General features: G+C 41.7%; 1 protein-coding gene across 2 annotated transcripts; it reads right to left on the reverse strand.

Annotated features, from left to right (window-relative positions):
* sfpq (splicing factor proline/glutamine-rich) lies at positions 1 to 19610 on the reverse strand. 2 transcript variants are annotated; one of them, XM_017436338.3, is made up of 12 exons: positions 18369 to 19610; positions 17781 to 17969; positions 17403 to 17704; positions 17213 to 17308; positions 16925 to 17121; positions 16718 to 16802; positions 16532 to 16643; positions 16399 to 16441; positions 16146 to 16252; positions 705 to 752; positions 472 to 541; positions 1 to 112 (listed from the first exon to the last, which is right to left on the reverse strand). In XM_017436338.3, the coding sequence occupies exons 1-10, from the start codon at positions 19458 to 19460 to the stop codon at positions 726 to 728; spliced, it is 2250 nt and encodes a 749-aa protein (XP_017291827.1). In that variant the 5' UTR covers positions 19461 to 19610; the 3' UTR covers positions 1 to 112; positions 472 to 541; positions 705 to 725. The 2 variants fall into 2 exon arrangements, with proteins under 2 accessions (XP_017291827.1, XP_017291826.1); XM_017436337.3 differs by having other exon boundaries at positions 705 to 11737.
* Between the last annotated feature and the right edge of the window lie 2769 nt (positions 19611 to 22379).

The raw sequence follows: 22379 nt of genomic DNA on the forward strand, positions 1-22379 counted from the left end.
TCTGACTTATATCTTTTATTTTCTGACAGGAAGAAGAGAAAACGGCTCATCTGTCCTCTGGGCTGCGAGCAGACTGTCCTCTGCTGGACATGTCCAGGTACTGCAGCTGCACCTGAGGAAAAATAACAAATCAGAAGATTTTCCAGCTTCAAACTGCAGCAGCTTTAAAGACTTTCTGAAGCTGAGCTGGAAGCTAAATGTAGCTAAATGCTAACACTGATAGTAGTACCATCAGTAGTAGAATTATCATTAGTAGTAGTAGTACTACGAGCAAAAGTTTGCTGAAGCAGATTTCTGACAGAACCACGTTTTTCTTTTAAATATTTCATTTTAAAAAGTATAAAATCAAACATAATATCACCACCTCCTGAACCTTTTGAAACATAAACAGTTAAAAGAGCACAAAGTATGCAGAAGTCATTAAACCTATAAAAAAATCCAGAGAAATAAAAACAGTAAAAAGCTGCGTACATTTCGAGCTGCATCTCGGACCCACAGACTCCAACACGGAGGCGGTCCTGACATCAGTCTTCAGTTTCCCCTGCAGGAACAGAGAACAGAGCAGATGTTGGTCCCTGAAGTGAAAACCCGTCTGGGACCAAGGCAGGCCCTGCAGGCGGGCCCTGCAGGCGGGCCCTGCAGGCGGGCCCTGCAGGCGGGCCCTGCAGGCGGGCCCTGCAGGCGGGCCCTGCAGCCAGGCTTACCAAGGGGGTTTGGAGCGACTCTCAGCCTCCTTCCATCGGGCGACGCTCCTGCAGCGAGAGAAGCAACAATGAGAGCCTGCCAGTGATTGGTCAGCAGCTTCTTACAGATTAAATAAGTAGAAGAAGAGTGTTCCTGTGGGTTATGAGTGTGTGTTTGGCGGTTTATGAACATGCATTAGTGTCAGTGTGAGGAGAGGGTAGATGAGCTGTTATTGAGGCGCCTCTCAGTGTTCGGAGGTGGAGCCATGTTTTCAGAACCTGCAGGTGGCGACTGAAGTCCTGAACGGGCAGGAAGCTGATCCTGGTACAGCGTGAGAAACACCTCGATACGAACCCACACAGAGCTGCAGCGAACGCTCGCTCGGAGCGAGCCCTTTTAGACGGGGGGGCCGGAACAGGCCAACAGGGTGGTTCTGGCATCACACAGGCAGGAAGTAGATACGAATACTGGCCAATCGGGCTGAAGGGTTGTGTTAGGAAATGGATCACAGTGCAGACAGACACATCATCAGCCTCCTCTGATCGAGGATCATCAGTTTGGGAGAACCGTGAACTCAGAGCTACAAAACTCAACTTCCACATGAAGTTTGTTCCACAACAAGAGAAAATACAAACACTTTCATCCCGAGAAGAGACCGGAGAGAAAACCAAAACTTTATAAACTCTTCCTGATCCACAGATCATTGATCAGCAGATGTTTGATGGAAAACGAACACGAAGAGGCCGACCAGCCTGAACTCAGGACAGTCAGAAGGTCTGAGGATGTGGAGGTGAAAGGGTTAAAAGGTACAACAAGAAAAAGTCCTTCTCTTTTCAAACATCACTCCCGGTACCAGAACCATCTGTCATCTGTCATACTCCCATCAGTTCAGAAGAACTCAAACAACCGACCGGGTCACTCTTCAAGCCTCTCATCGTCTGAACGAAGCACAAATTCACATCCAGGTAATCATTTTATTTCATTCAGGCAGCATCTGACTGAGCTGAGACTGACTGAGCAGTGCTCAGAGTCTCCAAACCTTCACACGAGTCCTCACACGAGCCCTCACCTGGAGGCTCCATGTTTTCTCTGAAAATAGAGTATCTGAACTCATCTCACTTTAGTTTGTGTAACTGCAGAGCCCTGGAGGTGTACTCTGACTCCTCCTGGTTGTTTGATTGTAAACAATCAGAGACTGGAGTCTCAGTGAGACGACCGTCAGCAGAACACCGAGGTCAGAGTTCACAGCATCTACAGGGTTTAACTTTTATACAATCATTCAGTCGGAGGCTGCAGGTGAAATCTGCCGAAATCTGACACATTATGCTGCTACTGAAGGAATCGTGATGATTCTGGGATACAGATACTGTGTTTAAATCCGTCTCTTCATATTTGTCTGATGTCCCGGCTGATAAAAGGTACCAACTGTTTCAGTCAGGTTCTGGACGGGTCGGTTACTGATTTAAAGGAACGGTCCAGTCAAAGTTTGAAGAGATGCTCGAATAAAAACAACTTTCTGTGATTAACGGGGAGCATTTAGCTGTCAGTAATGACACATTAGGTTATTTACTCCTAACTGGAAACTTTCCATCAGAACTTCCTTTTTTCTTATCTATAAAACAGAAACATGTTTTACGATCAGCTGTCTTGGCGTTTCCATCCAGTCATCATCGTTTGCTGCCATGAAACGTTTTATCTCATGAACCAGAGGACAGAGTGGGATTGAAATCATCAAGTAGGTCTTTAAATGCTTGTTGCCCTCCAACTCTGACAAATGAAGAAGAACTTGAGGTTCTACAGCGGAGAACATTCTGAGGAGAGGAGCTCCTCCTGACTGCGTCTCAGCGGAGTAACTGGGTTCACTTCCTGTTGGTTGAGCTTATAAATGAGCTGGGAGGGATCTCTGAACTCAGTGAATCAAGCAGGATTACAGTAAAGTGTGGTGTGGTAGTAGCTGAGAGTCATCACTAACACACTGAAAGATAACAGATTGCATCAGGGCTCAGTTTTAAACCTTGACATGCAAGGTGGCGAGCGATATGCATTCCTGTAAGGAAAACTAGACCATTACTGTGTAGAGTTTACAGAGCAGCCACATCAGCATCTTCCTCCAACAACGATGGATCAGGATTTATCTGCAGCCGCACCTCAGATCTGAGTGGACAGAAGTCATTTAATGTTTTATTCAGTCTGAGCCCCGTCTGCTGTGGGAACTAAAAGGATAAAAACTGAGGGTTGTGTGTTTGAATTGTGCTGAATAATAAAGTAAAAGGTCCAACTTTTTTCCTCCACCTTCCTAAAAACCAGCATGTATTCCTAAACCCCAGAGGAGACAATCATCATGCTTCTTTAGGTGTCCAACAGTTCTGCTCTGAAACAAGATGGCCGCTCGGAGAAGCTAACAGTTTTATTGTTAGGTCAGATGTCTACATCTGAAGAGTTCAACAGTAAGATCTGACTCAGATCACCGTTTTACTCCAAAGGATCAGAAATCATTCAGGCTGATTGTTCAGCACCTTTTCTCTTAATAATAATAATAAAATAAAAAGTCAGAGCTATAAGATCTCCCAGAAATATCAGATCCTCACAGAACTGATCAGAAATATAAATCAAACAGGCCGACAGACGTACTGAGATGATGCAAAGAGAGACGAGGTTTGGATTTGTTGCAGCACAGAACCTGCCTGTTTCCACTGAAAACCAAGTCAAATGTTTATTATTTGGTGGTAAAATAACAAAGAAATCAACAGAAGATGAACGCAGGAAAAATATGAAACTGTCTTCTTGTTCGGGTCTATTTGCTGTGATTTCCAAAGATATTTCTTTTTATATCAAAGTCACAATAACTGATTTAAAATATGAGGTTTCAGCACATTTTGCACACGTCTGCGTTTAGAAACGGACTCAGTCGTTCGTACACACACATGGTGTTTTGGTGCAAACACACAGAGTTCAATGTGCCACACACACACACACACACAGAGCTGCATTTCCACCGACACAAAGAGGTTCAAGACCAAGTTTCTGCACTGTGAATCCATTAGTTTCCGTGTGATGCCAGAAGCCCTCAGCGGTGACAGACAGGTCCTGAGTAAAGGCACAACTGTTCATCTTGTATCAGAAACATGGATGGGACACTTACCTTACTCGTTCGGCTGATCTGTGTAAGCATACCTCTGGCTGCAGGCTTTACTGTCCACTGACTTCTGCAGAACTACTCATCGTCAAAGTAAGCCAACTGCAGAGAGGAATGGGGCAGCCTGTCTGTGACAAGCTGGCTGACAGCAGCTAACAAACCTCAGGTACCCAAAGACAAGAACACTCAACCACACAAACACAACACAGCATGGGGCTCCTGCCTCTGTGGGTCAGGGTGACTGCTGCACACTGTGTGTAAGACTGAACACAACCACCTCCCTACAGTACATCGTAGAGATGTGCTTAATGGAGCACAAGGATCAGGTGTTTGGTGTGACCATTTAATAAAATATAAACAGGGATCAGAGAAGCAGGAAGGATGCTTTAAGCCAGTCAAGAAACTGGTGATGGTTGTTTCTGCTTGGACTTCAGGAACCAGTTGGCATCAAATTTATCTTACTGACGTTGTTTTGTGAGATCTGATCAACTTCACTATCAACAAATACGCTCGTTTTATTCATATTATTGTATAATACAATAAATAAATACGCTGCTGAGCTCCCATAGAAAGGCTTGATTCAGCAGCTGTATTCTGTATAAAACTTACTTTTTCTAACTGAACTGTCTGCTGTAACAGTAAGGTCATTGTTTCAAGTTGACCGTGTGTTCATTCTCAGCGTGTTAAAGCTGCCTGTAGATTTTAAGGTCAGACCAAAGCTGTTTGTCAGGAGTTATGGAGAAACTCCTTATTTTAAAGCTAAAATAATCACCAATCAGTGAGTTGGTATAACTTCTACAGCTGCAGGGAGAACAGGGAGCATCAGGCAGCTCCTCCTCAGGGAGAAACACGACTATTTCCAAATTCTGGTTGTTGATAAAAATCCTTTTAGCCCATCACCTCCCTGATGTACAAACTGCCAGCTGGACGGAGAAAGCAGGCAGGAAATCATTGACAGTTTTAGAAGATTCAATATTTAACTTCTGCTTGATGCTGCATGAAAATTAATTTGTTGTAAGGATATTTCTATCCTGAACTGAACTTTTAGAAGTGCCTGATGTGTGACGTGTAGAGGTGGAGGATGCAACACTTGAACATTTTAATAGTTGCACTCAGGGGCAGATATCTGTAATTACTTTTAGACCAGGGGTGACAATCATAAAGACACAGATTTACCATGTTTTTCAGGTGTTTGTGTCAAAATATTCATATAAATAAAGGAGAAGTCTGTGCAGATTTAACTGGTTAAATTATAAATCACACATCCATCTTCTCCATCTTCAGGGTTTACTTGGGTTTTTTAAAATTAGAACATTTTACTACAAGCCATCAAAACAACTCATCTACAAACAATCATCTAGAAATCCTGAGATCAGATGAATTCGAGCCAGAGTCAGTCCTGACAGCTTTTCTTGGCTTTAGGCTCATCAGGGTTTGGGATTAAACCGAGTTGGGGGGAATTCTCAGGACTGAATGAAGGTTTGCATCAGTGAAACGACTCCTGCGGGTTTTAATCATTTTAAATTTAGGAGAAAAGGTTTTGATGGAGGGAAACTGTCAGCAGAGAGAGACTCATTTATCAGGAACAAAATATTAACAGAAGTTCAAACTTCTTCTTCTCAGCCTCAGAGTCAACAATCTGCTGTAAGAACGTGTCGCCATGTTTTGTTTTTTTATAAAATGGGCGGCGACAGAAACTATTTCCTGTTTTCAGAGCCTACCTTTGTTTAGCCTTTTCAGTACTTTGCTTATATTTTATCTACAGAAGGCTCTGAAGACTAACGTGAGTTTTCTGTTTCCTTTAGTTTAGGTGGTTTGTGTGCTTCACACCTACAGGTCAGTTTAATAAACAACCTTCAGAACCAGATAGGATGAGCTGTGGGTTTTAAGCTCCACATGTTCTCAACGTTACGTAGCTTAAAATAAGAAGATGACATGTTTTGGGATCTTTAAATTCTCTGTAGCCAAACAAAGCTGCAGACAACAAGGAGTTCATCTCACAGGCGCTGGACCTGCTGCTCTGATGGCTTCCAAGAGGCGACCAATCAGAGAACAGGACGGGAAGAAAATGGATCGTTTCAGTCAAAAAGTAACCATCAGAGACGTGCTGCTCGATGAGCACAAAACTAATTATTTCTGGTATGTTGGTCCCTAATGAAATGACAATTTACAATAAACAAATAAAATCTATATAGAAGTATATTCTGGATTTGAAAATTTGAAAATAAAAAAGGCAAAATACAGTAAAAGCAGCAGAAGGGTTCAATCCTGAGAACATATGGGCCAAAAGTCCATAAAAATAGTAAAAACTGAATGAAATGAACAATGAGACAAACAGGGATTGTTATATGGTGAAAATAAAAGCCTGGTATGGTGCCTTAAAACAAGAAACAAATTAGCTCCATTGTGGTCGAGTTGGATATTCGTGTTCAGATATATCAGCAACGATGGAAAACTGGTGAACTTCTGCATTAAACTGTCAAATGCTTCGGCCATTTGTGCCATCTAAAGTCTGAGAAGCTTCAACAGAAGTCCAAGCTATGAGGCTACATGAATAAAGATGTTTTCCATCTTCTCAAATTGGAAAAAGAAACATTTAAAAGTGCCATCAGGACCCGACCAATCTGCTCTAACAGAAGCTACAGACTGAGAACCTCTTGGTCTGGAAACATCCTTTCATTGTCCAACATCCTAAAAGGTGGTCAAACCTGTTAAGAAACAAACAAATTGTACACAACACCAGACAGACAGACATTACAGGGTTCAGATTTACATTCAAATCATTTCAGACTACCGTGCATCACTTAGAAAAGCTATAATCAATACATCTAAATGCTCGGAGAATAAAAATGTGTTTGTTGTTAACAGAAAAAAAAAAAAAAAAAAAAAACATACCTGGGTACCATGTGGGTTCTTCCTACTTTTTTGTTAAAATGATAAAATCCTTCCCAAAGTTAGCATTTCATCCAGGATGCCCAAACCTCTAAACTGATGTCCAGATCCTACGTTGACTAAAATAATAAATTTGTTCCGTTACGTATAATAAGAACTTCTATGAAGTAGTAAAAATGTATTTTAGGAACTGTATGTTTGTGTACTCCAGAGATATTAGGTTTATGGTATAAGCTTTAAAAGGTACAACCTTTATAACCTTTACTGTGTTCCTAATTAGTTGAGGTCCCTCAAGGCTTCGTATTTGGTCCCAGCCTTTTTCCTGGAGCCCATTTTCATAAAACTGGCTGCCTTTTCCCAAAGATCTGCAGATATCAGCTAAAATCCAAGATGCTTTAACTTCTGCTAAATTTCCTGAGATGCATAAACTGACTTATACAATTTAAACAACTAATCTTGGCTTTTTCTGGACAAACTTTATATACATAGTTTCTATTTTTCCATTCTTTCTATTTCTTATTTAATTTGCTGACAGACTACCAATTATATATTTTACTCTGTACTGCATTTTGACTTAACTTTACCAATAATTTCAATCAGTAAGATATAAATGTGTTATTGGTTGTATTTTTTAGTTATATGACTTTCAGGATATCCTAACTTTGGTCCCTTTAATGACCCCAGAGTCAAACTGCGCTGACGCTGATCACATTCAGGGATGCTAAAAAATTAGCTATTTAGTAAAAATAAAGTAAAAACTGATAACTTCAGAAGTTACTGATCCATCAAAAAATCTTCAAGAGCAGTATATGTCCACATTGCTGATAAACTCAGTTATTGTCCTCCAAACTAACTTCGGTTTACCTCTGATTTGAAACCATATAAAATAAAAAAAACAGTTTGAATAAAGAATAGTAGCTACATGTCCAAACAAACTTCCATCCATCCTTTAGTCAGTTCAGTGTTTGGGTCTTTTAGCTAAAGTATCCCCATGTTTACACTACATGGCCACAACTTCCTCCACAGTCCGTAAACTAAAGATGAGCAAACCTGTTAAAGAAAAACAAGTACACAACACAAACACGCAAACATTTGAGAGGAGCAACTATTATGTCCATTACCATTATTCAGTTCATTCAGGTGAGCTTTCTGTGTGGTTCTGGTGCCGTGTGATGGAGGAAATAAGCCTTTTAATGGCAAAAATAATTCATATTTACATGTTTAAGTATCCTGTGGGATGCACCAACATTGAACTCCTACCTGGTTTTGTTAACTTCGGTGCAGCACAAAGCCAGTAAACTTTAACAGTTAGCCAAAGAGTGCAAAGTGATGGCCTCTAAGATGTAAGTGGAAACCATCTGAATGAGTTATCCTCAAGGCCAAACTAAGTTTCATGGACTGATGATTGGAGAATAAGGCACCAGGATCTGCTCTGCTGGATAAGAAACCAGCAATATTTCCCAGAATATAAAGCTATTCCTAAAAGATGAGTATCTTTAATAAAAAAGCACTTTCATGTAAGACAAAAAAAATGTAATTACTTAATACAAAATTACTTACTGTCTTTTTCAGGCTATGTCCTCTTACCACACAAGTTTGACAGAAGCTGCCATGGTTTGTGAATCCTGAGGCGTTGATGCTTCAGTGGAAGCATCAACAGGATTGATTTGTGTCGAGCCACAGCAGGCAGGAGAATCACAGGTAATGTGCACCAAGAAAGAAGCAGTGGAAAAAGGTCAAACTATACACAACCACAGGTAGAACTACATAAATGTTTGTTTAGGTCAGAGTTTAGTGAAGTTTAGCAACAAACTAACAACTCACAGAAATCTAAAAGGTCCAATGATATCAATAATTACCAATTCACCGGTTTTCTTCTTCATGTGAAGCTTCTCTTTAGTCACAATGTGTGTAAATAACATCTGTAACACAGCTAATTATAAATGTTTACGACACAACTTGTGTGCTGTGATGAAAAGTGAGAAGGTCGTTACAGCAGCATTGATATTTTGTGAAATCTGCAGAAACAAACTATGTGAGTGTAGTTAAAGGTTATCCAAACTACCAACAACCAGACCCTCCAACAAAAAGGGTCCCAGCTGAACCTAAATGGAAGATTATGGGTTAACCAACACTGATACGTTGACCTTCTTGTGTCATGTAAAGATAATATATTTTAAATCAAAGTTGTGGCACAAACTGGCCAAATATCCAGGAACATTGGTGCATTCACTTTACTTACAAATCTGTAAACCAAAAGCATCTCATGACCGGACAAACAGAGTCTTGGTTTCTCGTCTTCTTGCAGGTCCAACATAACGAATGCTTCAGGGGAGGTAGTTTGTGTTGTAGGATCTGGATTAACTTCTGGTTTTTAAATCCACAGATGGACTGATATTTGGCAAAACAGAAGCATGTGTGCACAAGTTGTGTTTTTAAAACAAAAAAGGAAGATGTTCTACTCGTCCAGAGAAGATCCAATAAGTCTTTAACTTCTGCACATATCAAGACAGAGTGCTCCTTCTTAATAAAAAACATTTAGAACCTGTGATGATAAAGGTTTAAATTATCTGAGGAAAGTCACTGCAGTAACGACGTCCAACAAATTTCCTTTCAGACAAATCTTGTAGACATCTATTAACTGATAATGATTACATTTACATGCAGGACAGTCTGAAATAAGAGACTAAGGAGGTGCCAGGACTCAGGACTGGTGTTCATCATCATATATAAAGATTTCTGAGCCAGTAATGACTCTGATGATGTAAATAATTAAGCACAAGACGCTTGACAAAGACTACGATTGTTTAGGATCATAACACGTGGAGTAAAGGTGAAGATGCTGCTTAAAAAAGGAACCTAGTCATTTCTGAGTCTGACTGATTGTTCTGTGAAATCATCTCTGTAGAGACAAACAAAAAACTAAAATAAAAAGAAAGTTTAAAGGGGTTTGAGTTAATGGTGGGATCCATTATAACAGATTAATGCAGACTTCATTAAAAACAAAGAGTGAGAAACACGAAGAAACAAAGTCTTTGTGTTTAAGACAACTAACTGTGTTCTTGGTTATTTCTTATTCTGTCAAACTGAAAAGCATAAAAAGGATTCAGATCAGCTGATACTGATTCACTAAAAACAGGAAACCATAAAACCGCAGGACAGAGTCCAGGTGAAGCCATCAATAAATCACAGCTGAGGATGTTCTGCTGGGCTGCAGAGACTTTAAACAACTGATCTGCTGTTGCTCTACAAATATATTTAAATAAACAGGCAGATAACATGGCCGACAGTAAAAACTGAACTGCATGTAAATGTAGTCATTCAACCCAAACACACTTCTGTGAACCACGTGAATGTTTGAGACAGCCGAGAGGAAAGTAAGAGCAACAATCAGAAACTCGAGTGTTTAAGGTTCGATGATAATCAGGTTTGTTGTCCTAAAGCAGAGATGTAAAAGAGTAGGGGTGGGAGGCCATTTAGAAAACTGGGGATGACCATCCACTGGGCGAACATTTTAAATTAGAACGTCAGGAATGTATTTTCCTGGCATGTGGAACAAGTAGGCAGTTTGAAGAGTCCAAAACCAGCAGAACAATTTGTAAGGATGTTTGGCTTTTTTGGAAGGACTGGAAGAGTTTTTAGAAAAATCTGATTTAGAATTAATTTCCATCTCCCAAATCAGGAAACCTGAAGTCAGTCATGTTGTTGATTAAAAACCACTGACGGGACATTTGAAATAAATCGTCTTGGTATTCGTTTTAGTTAGTAGAATCTAACAGTTCTTTTCTCGAACGTTAATCTTTAATCATCCACCGCCAGGAAAACGATGCAGTGTCACGCCTCTAACATCGACCAATCAGAAGCCTCGGCAGATAAACTCTTTACCAATCAGTGGCGGTGTTACAATAAAAGGCGCTTGCTTGCCCAAAGATGGGAAGGAATAAAAGTCACCATTTATTGTGAATAAAAGTACACTTTGCATCATTAAGCAGATCAGGGATAACACAGGGACTCTTCTAGGCAAACTTACAAAAGATTTTTTGGTCGATGAACGAAAAGTAGCCATCAAAAACGCTATTTACTGCACGACGCTGTTTGTCCTAAAAGAGTTACCGTAGCTTCCTGCAGTAGAAGTCTGAAATGTTTGATTCGTGTCGATTTCAGGGATTCTAAACGAGTTTTAAAAAAAAGAGCTAGGTTAGCATCTATTCTAACTGTTGGTCATTAATATGTGCACTCTTTATGTGGAATGAAAATATACACATCAGTGCTTATATATAAAAAGCTGTAGTCCTTTAGGTTTTAAAAATCAAACAGATGCATAAAGATTCCCACCCCTATAAAAAGAAACTTATTTACTTTCCTTTGTAAATAATTCAATAAACTCAGTTATCTGCATTACATCTATAAATAAAATTCAAGATGGCTGACTTTGAGCTGCGATTTGTAGTTTGTGTTGTAAACGTCGACCCCACCCAAAGACTCAGTTAGGAGCCGTTGTAGGATTCCTGCGGATCTTTGTGACACTAAAGGAATAAATGTTAAAAGTTCGTCCTGATGGAACCAGTGTGCCTTTATTATAATCATGCTTCAGCTCCAAACGTCTGGCACAAAACACCATAGGAGGATCAGAAAGTTACAGTTTTCACTTCACGACGGTTCACAGAACATAATACATCTAGAAACAGAAAGGATACATGGTCAGGAAGAACAACTGGATCACATCATGGTGACCTCCTTCTACTCTAATAACAATACTAAATAAAAAAGAAAAGATTGACTTAATTATAAAATCAGTCAACTGAGTGACTAAAATGCTGCAACAGTTTCAACTTAAATACAAGAAATATGACTCAACGTTTGTCTTGAGTGTCTATACAAAGAGGTGCTGCCAGAAGCATCAAAAAGCAGCTTTTAAAAACGGGGTTTCTTTAGGGGACCGTCAAACTCCTCACGGACCCTGCCAAACCCAGAGGTACCCGCACCCATCCCCCTAGAACCGCTCTGGCTGAAGCGCTCGTTGCGCTGTTGGCGGTCAGTTTGCAGGGAGCAGAGAGGGGGGGCAGGGGTGTGGAATAAGGTCAGACATGGGGGAGAGGGGAGATCAGTGCACGAGCGGCGCACAGTTCATGTCCATGTGGAGGAGGTGTGTAAACACGAAGCAACGGAGGTGGGGTTTTATATCGTGAGCAGGTTTACAAAACAACCAGCAGGAGACACGTCCGAAGAAAGCGTTCGATCCGTTAGAAGGTCCACAGGTGCCACAGGTTACATACGGAAAAGGAAGAGAGGGTAATGTTTGCGTTAGTCTGCGCCTGTCTATCATGGCCTGTTCTCCAGTACATCAAGACTAGCTTACAGCTCATCAGGTCAGACCAGAGTCGGACCAGAGTCACTCTGGGTGCTCTTTATGATGGCAACTGAGAGAAAACTAATGTGGGCATTTACTGAATAAATAACTGTAACATGTTATCTTCAGTTTGATGGTGGCAGAATTTAAGCTTCCATCCATGTGAAGAACTATTTAATCAAGTGCTGCATAATGTTACTTTCAATGTTTCTCCAACAGGAATAAATTCATGTTATGGTGTTGTAGAAATAAACTAGAATCAAACAAACACAAAGGGCCAATGTAAAGAAATGTAGGATAAATATTCTGTACAGTTTGTTAAAATTATTATTAATACTCAGCAAAGTTAAAGGTACCTATTGCCAAATCCTGAAGACCGGGCAAAAAAAAAAAAAAAAAACTGCAAATTTCCCCCTCATATGGAGGTTTTTGGTCCTTAAATTAAATATTTGTAGTCAGAATAAGTGACTGGCTGCTGACTACCAGGTGTGTTTTTTTACCTACAAAAACAGGTCAACAAAGGTGACATCTACGGAAGGAACCATTAAAAACAGACGTTCAACAAGTTTGATGTGTTGGTAAACATGTCACTCATTTGTCAAATATGCACAATAAAAGTGCTTTGTTTACATCAGATTTTGTTTGGGTTCATATTTTGTAAAGAGTACCTTTAAATTCTTCTACTGATCCAATAAAAAGAACCTTTTCTCTTGATTGTGTCTTTTAAAAGCTAAAACCAGCACAGAAAAGCTAAATATAAACCAAAGTAATGAGAAATACTGTTGTGGTTTGCAGTATGACAATGATTCTCTCACCCAAACGTAAGCACTGGAAAAAAGCCATTTTGTGTTAAACGTTGTTAATCTCAGAGTAAATTTACTCCGTTTGTTGCTCAAACTTTAGAGATGCACCGATCCATCCTCGTAATACTGGAACAAGATTAACCATTATAGATTAACCATTTATAGATCAGACCAAGTGTTTTCACATGATTAAATTATGAATAAATGTTAAACAGTTGTGTTCACCAACCTCTCCCGATAACTTGGAACCTTTAAAGCAGAGGATCCTAAACATCAACAAAGAAATTAGATTTTTAATCAATTAATAACTCTTGTTTTTATAAGTTACGGACCAATATACTATAGTTAAAACTCAGAGGTGCAGAGCCCAGATAACAGAAACTGGCACAAGATGGCTGAAAAACATGATTCAAGGTAAATACATTGGGAGTATAAAAATATTTTGCTTTAAAGCCAAGTAGAAGTAGTGCGTGAGGGATGAATTATGAACCATAAAAGAGATTTAAATTGAACGGTGCCTAATGATTTCCACCCTGAATTAAAAAGCCTTAAAAAAAAAATCATATGAGTTTTGTACCGTCTCAAATTGGTGTTTTCCAACCTTCAGTGGGGTCCCAACCCTTACTCTGGAAACCACTGCCTTAAAGGGTCCAAGTTCCAAACCCCCGAGAACGTCATGCCAAAACTAAGGCCTCAGTCACACCATTACACACCCCGCCCACGTTTACAGGTTTCTGAGTACTTTAAAATAAATATCGCCGTACAAACAAAAACAGAAATTCACAATAAAAACAGCCTAAACCTGAATGTCAGGCCTGTGGCTGTAAGGAAGCTCCTGACGTCAGTCATCTCGTACAGATGTGGCCCTGAAAACTTCCACAGACAAGAATCGGCAACAAAAACTTCAGGCTCCATTATTTCAAACTTCCAACAAGTTAAGAGAAGAGAACTAAGTGCTACGAATCAGAAAGATATCAGGAAGTCAGGAACAGAGATATGGTTCAGCAAAGAACATGTGTGTCCGTATTATTAGTTTAAAGATGAGGATGACTCGTCAGAGACACAGATCTTCCTCTCCTGTCAGTTCCCAAACATCTACTGTAGCTCTGTGGTCCACAGAACTTCCACTGTCCCGCCCAAGGACAGACAGGTCAACTGGGAATCAAACCAGCAACCCTCTTACTTCTTGAGCTTCATGACAAGAAGGGACCATCTGAAGTGGACTAAAATATTTATTAGACCACAGCGGGAATAAAAAAATAATTCATAAATAGATGGTATTATTGTTAACCTTCAGCCACACAAACAAAACTCTTCAAACCAGAACTCAGATGGTTTCTGGGTGAAAGGACCGAGGCGGCATGTGGGCCTGAAGCTGGGCCGCCGCTGTTGGCTCCTTTAAGCCACATAGCGAGGCGGGAACTGAGCTGAAACAGCTGCGATACAACGCAGTGAACACATACGGTGGTGTGAGACCACCCGGCCGCAGGATTTAAAGCCTAAACAATAAAAACAGATTCACTACAGAGGGGAAGATTAATGATGACGCACAGCTACTTCACGTCACAAAGAGGTCAACAACCAGGAGCTCATTCATCGTCACACGTTTACCGCCTCGCTTCTTTTCTGAACGCTCTCGTCTTCGTGGGCCGACTCGTTTTGTGATTAACAGCTCAGATAGCTGTAAGCAGATTAAAGAGCCACTGGTCTCTGCGGCCATTTTGTGGAACTGTTACTCTTACTACTGTAACTCTGCCAGGCCTGTAAGAGGCGCTGTAATGCTGCTACAAAAATACACCAGAAACAAAACAAGACGTGGTTCAGAGCAGGAAAACAAAAAGACCAGGACGATTTCCCACATTTTAAATGTAACAGTTAAGTTTTATTGTACATATTTTAGGAACTTTTGCTTCTGTGTTGTTGTCAGTTCAGTGAAGTGATAAAAATCCTCTTTGGCTTCAGATTTGGTGTAATAATAAAGAGTTTTATCTGTGATGCAAGCATCTGTTATAAGGTCTGTTTGTCGGGGTGTAGAAATAAGAATATGACATCATGCATGAAAACAATGGTGGCGTTATGAGACTTCTTTTCCCAAAAATACTGTTTTAGGTTCCTAAAACATTTTCAGTGTGGACACAAGGCTAAAATAATAATAAAAATCCTCTGCATATTCACGAAACATGGATAAGGCCTCAAATCCGGTTTTAAAGTACAAAGGAACACGACACAGAGCCACGTTAGATTATCCAAAAACAACCTCTTCAGCACAGACCGAGCACAACCAGAGAAAACAGGCTCATTTAACTGTTTAAATAAAAATTCACATACATTCGACCAGCGTGGAATCGGTGCATCTCTTAAGTTATTTTACTAAACTATGATTTTTACTTAGTTAAACCAATTATTAGTGGACCAAAATAAAAAAGCAAAACTGAAGACAGATGCCGCCAGCGGACTTATAAGTCAAAATGTTGTTGATATTGGAAATGTGGAGTGCACAGTTTGTGCACGTTAGGCCTAGTTTTATGTGCCAACATTAAACAGTTCAGGTGCTGTAACACATTCAGCTGCTCTTCAGCTGTCAGATAAAACAAACCTGGAGTCTATTCAACAGATCTGACTCAGTCCAGCACACACCATGCTGCGCCTGCCCCCGTCAGCCATTTCTGTTGCTCTTTTTACTTCAATTTAAGGTTTAAACCATCACCCTGCACTAAAAGCATCTTAAATGCTCAGTAAGAATGAAGATAAGGTGAAGGTACAGCCCTACTTCAGGTCTCAACACTCATCACTCCCACCCAAAGATACATGTGTGTGCTTCATGTGAACAAGTTAAAACAGAAACATAACGTAAAAAATGTTACAGAGGAAATAAGTTAGAATTTCATTCTGCTGTCCAGCCAGAGAAGGTGCCTGTCCAGCTCAGAGACAGGGCTTGCAGACGGTTCTACGATACGAAGGCTGTATTTAAAGTGAGCCGAGCCACAGGCACACCGAGCAGTGTCTGATGGTTTAGTGCAGGATGACAGGGTTGTAGTTTCATCATTTGTTGAAAGTAACTTCAGGGGGCACGGCTTGCATTGAAATAAACGTTATGAGGCGGGCAGCGGAGCCGAAACATTCAACCAGCAGCAAGCCTTCCAGAGGACAGCTGTGACTGTAAACCGCTGGTGTTCTCCCATCGGGCTGCGGGCCAGCCGGCCTCCGTGTTTGCAATCAGCTGGGAGGCTCTCCAACAACAAAAACTAAATACTGATCTTCCCAAAGTGGGATACGTTACCATTTCGTTGCCAATCAAGCTTCCAGGTGAAGATCCCAGCCCCGCCTGGCTCTCAAAGCCGAGTCCGCTCATTGAGAACTGCTGGTTGTTTCCTCCGAAGGACATGTCTGACAAAAAAAAAAAAAAAAAACATAAACACATCTTTTTCTGCTACTCTTTAACTTTCCAGCAGATTCTTTCCCTTGAATAATGTATAATAAAATGTTACTTAAATATTATTCTTTTTTCAGATGATCTAAGTGAGAAACCGTACCATCCATGCCCAAAGCTCCACCGGTGTGCATTCTCATTTCCCTCTGCAAAACAAAAACAAGAGTTTAGATTATTACTAACTATACATCACACTTTTCTTTTATTTCTAGTCCACAATGTAAAACTGAACTTACATCGATAAAGTTGCCCATCCTGTAGCTGTCTTCACGCTGGCGGCGCATCTGGTCCTCCATTTCCCTCTTCCGAAGCAACTCTTCTTCCCTCCTGCGTCGTTCTTCCTCTTGTCTGTTAAAAACAAACGTTGTTATTTGTTGCTCAGGTTTAACAAATAAACTAAATATCACAATAAATCAAAGTACCTCAGCTGCATTTCCTTTCTCTTCTGCATCTCTTGACTGTGCATCTCCTCCATGCGCCTCAGTTCTTCCTGACGCCTCAGCAGTTCTGCAAGAAAATCAGAACACTTTAGGTTCTAAACAGAACTCGATCAAAGTATTCTCACAATGCAAGTGAGTCGAACAGTGATATTCTGAAAACGTTTCAGCAGTTTTTGGTATTAAACTTACCCTGACGGAGCAGGTTGGCCTGGTGCTCATGGTAAGCGTCCTCCATCTCACTCTCCAGCTTCTCGCGGGCCTCACGCATGTTCTTCTCCACCTGATCTCTCTGCTGCTTCTCCATTTCGTCCAAAGACTTCCAGCGTTTGGAATATTCAAACTCAAAAGTGCCGGGACGAGCAAAGCGAGGAGGCTGGTCACGTTCTCTGTAGACACATAACCAACATCATGTAAGTTGAAAGTGCTTAAATGTTGATGCAGTCTTAACATATTGCAATATCCAAGCGACATGCTTACGCTTGATATTTATGGTTCTTCTGAGCCAGCTTCTCTGGAAAACCATCATCAAAATCAAACTGCTCCAGAGGCTCAACAATTACAGGACGAGGTGACCTGAAAAGGACAAGACAAACACGGATATGTCAAAGCTTAAAGCATCTTTTATAGTCAGTGTGAGTTCATATACACAAGGTGAAATCGATCTTACGTTGTGAGGAGGAAGACTCCGTCATTGCAACGATCCAGGGCCTTTTTGGCAGCCGCTCTGGAGGCAAACTCAACGATGCCCTTGCCTGTGGAGCGTCCGCGATCATCAACAACGACAATAGCCCTCTCTATCGTCCCAAACTGTGAGAAAGCCTCCTCTAGGAGCTCGTTGGAAACATAAGGAGACAGATTCTTCACGGACAGAGCTGCGGAGTGTGTAGCAAATCGAACACGCAAGGGTCTGCCTCGCATCGGTGTGTCGTCCATCTCTGCCTTCGCTATTTCTGCCAGTGCTCGGGACTCCTGGAAGAGAAATAATACTGCCATCAGAGGGAGGTCTTCCAACTGTTTATTGTAATTCAGGCGGGTTGTGTCATACCAGCCGGATGAATCCAAAGCCTTTCCCTTTGTTGATGAAGACCTCTGACGGCTCTCCATATTTAGCAAACATCTTCCTGAGGATCTCCTCCGTGATGTCATTGGGCAGGTTGCCAACAAACAGACGGCACCTCTGGGTGTAGGACTTCTCCCCAGGCTTCAACAGCATGGACAGGGCGGCCTTAAAGCCCTGCCGGTGAAAACAAACAGGCACAGAAACAAAAAAATATTATTGAATTCAATAATTAACGATGATACGTTTGAAATTATGGAGATAACAGTCCCGGGCGTTACTTTTATTCAATCTTCATTTAAAAATATGTTGCCTATGTTTACCTTTAGCACTCAACCTCATTTTATTAAAAGGTACAGATAATTCTGACACAAAGTAGTTATTTTTCTATAACGTTTTTGTTTTCCTTGGTTAAAATTATCATTAGCTTCTCTCGGCAGCCATCTTGTTTTTAGACGCTAAGTAGGCGTTTGATTCCATCCACCGCGTTAGCCGGCGGGACTGTTCGCATGCTTCAGCAGTGAACCAAATTTAACCCGCCCGCCCGGGCGGACCGGTGTGTACAATCAAACGCACCTGATCTTGGTTCCCGTCCGACCCGGCAGAACCGCTGGTTTTAGGCTCTTCTTTTTTCGGCTCCTGCTGCTCTGCCTTTAGAGTCGGTTGGGAGAAAGGTCTCTGACCCTGCTGGGGTCCAGGCCTCTGGTTCTGCTGGGGACCCGGTCTCTGGTTCTGCTGGGGTCCAGGCCTCTGGTTCTGCTGGGGTCCAGGCCTCTGGTTCTGCTGGGGTCCAGGCCTCTGGTTCTGCTGGGGTCCAGGCCTCTGGTTCTGCTGGGGGCTAGGTCTGATGTTCTGCTGGGGGCCGGGCTTTTGGCCCTGTTGTAATTCAGGTTTAGGGGTCTGCTGAAAACCAGGCTTCTGGCCCTGCTGTGGTCCTCCTCCAGGTTTCTGGCCTTGTTGCGGTCCACCACCAGGCTTCTGGCTCTGCTGTGGTCCACTTCCAGGTTTCTGGCCCTGCTGTGGTCCACTTCCAGGCTTCTGGCCCTGCTGTGGTCCACTTCCAGGCTTCTGGCCCTGCTGTGGTCCACCCCCGGGCTTCGGGCTCTGCTGATTTCCGGGCTTCGGGCTCTGCTGGGGAGCGGGCTTCGGGCCCTGCTGGGGAGCGGGCTTCGGGCCCTGCTGCTGTGGACCGGGCGGTTTCGGGCTTTGCTGAGGCGGCTCCTTCTTCTCGTTAGCATTCCCAGCCGGTGGCTTCAGCTGCTGATTCTGGGCTCCCTGGTTTTGGTTCGTCTGGTTCACCTGAGGGGACGTCACGCCAGGTTTCTGCGGGGAGGACGGCACCTTCGGCTGGGAGGCAGGGGGGTTCGGTTTCTGCTGCCCCTGGTCCATCGGGCCTTTCATCGTCAGGGCCGGACCGGGACTTGGTGGGGGGATGATTGGTCCCGACTGGTTTTGCTGCTGCTGCTTGTGTTGCGTGGCCTGGTTCCCCTGGTTTTGCGGTCTGTTGAAGTTGTTGGTTCCCCTCCGATTTTGGTTCGGATTCTGGAAAGGATGGCTCCTGAAATGTGGGTTTCCCATTATCCCACCGCGCATTGGGCCGCCGGGACCTCCGCCTCTGCGTGGTTGGAAGTTATTCATTCCAAAACGGTTGTTGTTGAATCGAGACATTGTTTTGTAAATCGAAGATAAATTACTGATCAACAAAAAAAACAACAACTAAAGATTCGCCGAGTAATTCTCTCTAACGCTGAATCTTAAAGGTCTACAAAATGGCGACAAACGGTCGAACAGAAATCGGTCCTTCTTTCTCAGGAGAAGCTAACTCCGCCCACCCTCACTCGGCGCCGCTGATTGGCTGACTTCCTCAGGAGGCGGGGTTAGTGTTTTGTACAAACACAAAGACCTATTAATCGTCTCTGTGAGGAAAAGATCCGCAGTTTTTTTGATTTAAATCAAGTCACTTTAAAAGCAGACTGTAATGAAAGTCCACTTCCGCAACTCTAAATAAAGAAAAGAATCCTAATTATGAGATATGTTGGTGTATTTTAAGGTAGTCACGCGCAATAAGTGATTAGAAGTACAGAAGTGAGACCAGATTCCAAATAAACCCAATTCTGATTAGTGTCTCATAATTAAACGATTCCAGATCATATTTCTAGGATTTTATCTCATAATTATGTGTTATATAGTCATAATTATGTTATAATATTATCTCATAATCCTGACTTTTTTTCCAAAACAGCAGAAATGGGCTTCTATCACTGCTTCTTTCATCCATTTTGTTTTACATGTTTTTACAAAATCCAAGCAAACCTTTAAATTAGTTAATATAAAATGTGTACTGTGATATGAAACTGGTTTAAAAACAACTCAGACATGTTTTTTTCCCTGTTTAGATCATTTATTTTGCAGACAGGTGTTTTGGAAACAATAACATCAGTCTCACCTCAAACGTCTTAATGCTCATCTTCAAAAACAAAAAAGGATAAGATGACAACAGTGACAAAACCCAACAAAACGTACAAAACATACAAAGTAAAACAACCCAAATAGGAACTCAAAGGCAGGGTAAAAACTCAGGAAAAATAAAAAATAATTAAAAAACAAGGAGAGACATTCATCGATTTGTGAACAATCAAAACAGACGACGTCTTTCTTTCTCTTGGAAAAAAACTTTAGTCCTAAAATTAAATTCAAGAAAAGAAGAATAATTAACCACGAGGTGAAAATTCACAAAGGAAAATAAAAAACACCTACATTTTAAATATTAAGGACAAGCCCGTCCTCAGAGTTACACGTTATTCAAGATTAATGGTTTAAAATCGGTTTCTCCCTCTTATCGCAGTTTTACAGAAGTTAAGAATTACTTTAAATCTGACCTTTTTGTAGCACGCTTTAGTGGCTGAGAGCTTCTCTGGAATAAAAAGTGACGTGACTGAGGAGGAGGAGGAGGAAGATGAAGCAAACCGGGGGTACAGTGAAACGACTCGTCAGTGCAGTCTGTGCGGGTCTGATGCACCGTTTTCATGCAACACACACCGGTCGCTCACTGAGCCCAGCAGAACCCGACGGAGGTCCTGTTAGGCCCGGAATGAACGGATCGGACACCTGCAGGCGTGGAGGAAACCAAACAAACAGCTCGGGTAAAAACACCCGCCGAGTTGTTTGTTTCATCACATTTATTTAAAAAAAGGAGGTGTGTGTTTCTGCTGGTAGACCCAGACAGCTGCAGGTGTGTGTGTGTGTGTGTGGGTACGAATGGAAAACCAGCTCTCCCGGCAGCCGAGTCAGACTCTGAGGGACTCCAACGCTGCAGTCAGACCAGATAGCTGCTCTACAAACACCTCAGCTTCTAAAATAAACATTTTTACATTTTTATTCATCTGAACTGCTGCAGTCCTGTTAAAGGACATAAACAGCAGTGATCAGCTGTAAATTTGGATTAAGATCTTAATGAATAATAAATGAACTGCTTTCCTCAACATTAAACGGCACTCACTGCAAACTGTAAAATCAAACTGGATTAAATCGAACAGTTTGAAAGATTTTACTCTGGTAGTTTTCCAGATACACCGGCATGCGATTTTAAAACGTGGGTCCACGCTCAATGTAAACAAAAAACATGTCTGAAGCTTCACAGTTTGAATCGAACAGATCTGCAGACTTTACTCATCAAATCTGAGCCTAAATTCGTAGCAACACATCAAAACTGTTAGATTCCTTCATCGCTGACCTGTTTTCTGTCTCTTCGGCTGTTTGTTGCAGTTAGCAGCCGGGCACTAATTTTACTTAAAGGTTTAGGAACACATTAACATTATTGTGCCTACTTTGTTTCCTATTTTATTTTATTTGCAATGAGTACCTTTAAAGTATTTGTTCCACAAGGTTTACTGTTAACAGCTGCAGACACAGCAGAGTAAACGAGCTGATCAGTGTTTTTAAATCAGCAGCTGCTGGATTTTATCGAACCCCTGGATTCCTGGGTTTTTGTCCCAAACGAGTCAGAAAAGCAACAAGCTTGCTCACTAACCAGCTGAGCGTTTAGAGGCGATAATAAATCATTCTGCGCTTACAAGGCTTGTGGTAAAATGATGAAACGTTCAGGCAGTTTGATGAGGTTTTTCTAATTTTCCAGCGTGAAAATATAAAAGTTAAATATTCCAGACGAAGTGCTAAAAACAACGGAAGTGTTTTAATGTTCGACCTGAGGCCGTTAGAAGCTGATGTGTTTGAGCTGGAGGAGTGAAGAAATCAGGCCTGACTGCACGCTCAGCAGGTAGGATGGAGGCAGCTGAGCCGACTCGGCCTTTTCACTGGTTTTCCAAGAATTTAAAACAGCAACAATCAGAGGGAAGCGTGGCGGCGAAGCAATGACTGATAAAGCTGATCGATTAAAGCAAAACAAGGTAAAAAAAGAAAAAAATCGAGGCAACAGATGAAGGATTTAAATAAAAAAGGGAATGTGCTGTGAGTTGGTGTTTCTCCCTCTGAAGGCCGAGACTCGAGAGCGTTTTCAGAGAAGCTCAGCTGAGCTGGGTGGGTTTAATTATCGGTTTACTCTTTGTTGTGAAGAAGGGGGGGGGGGGG

This window comes from Kryptolebias marmoratus, linkage group LG5, assembly GCF_001649575.2.
Source record: "Kryptolebias marmoratus isolate JLee-2015 linkage group LG5, ASM164957v2, whole genome shotgun sequence".
In the NCBI taxonomy this organism is placed as follows: domain Eukaryota; kingdom Metazoa; phylum Chordata; class Actinopteri; order Cyprinodontiformes; family Rivulidae; genus Kryptolebias; species Kryptolebias marmoratus.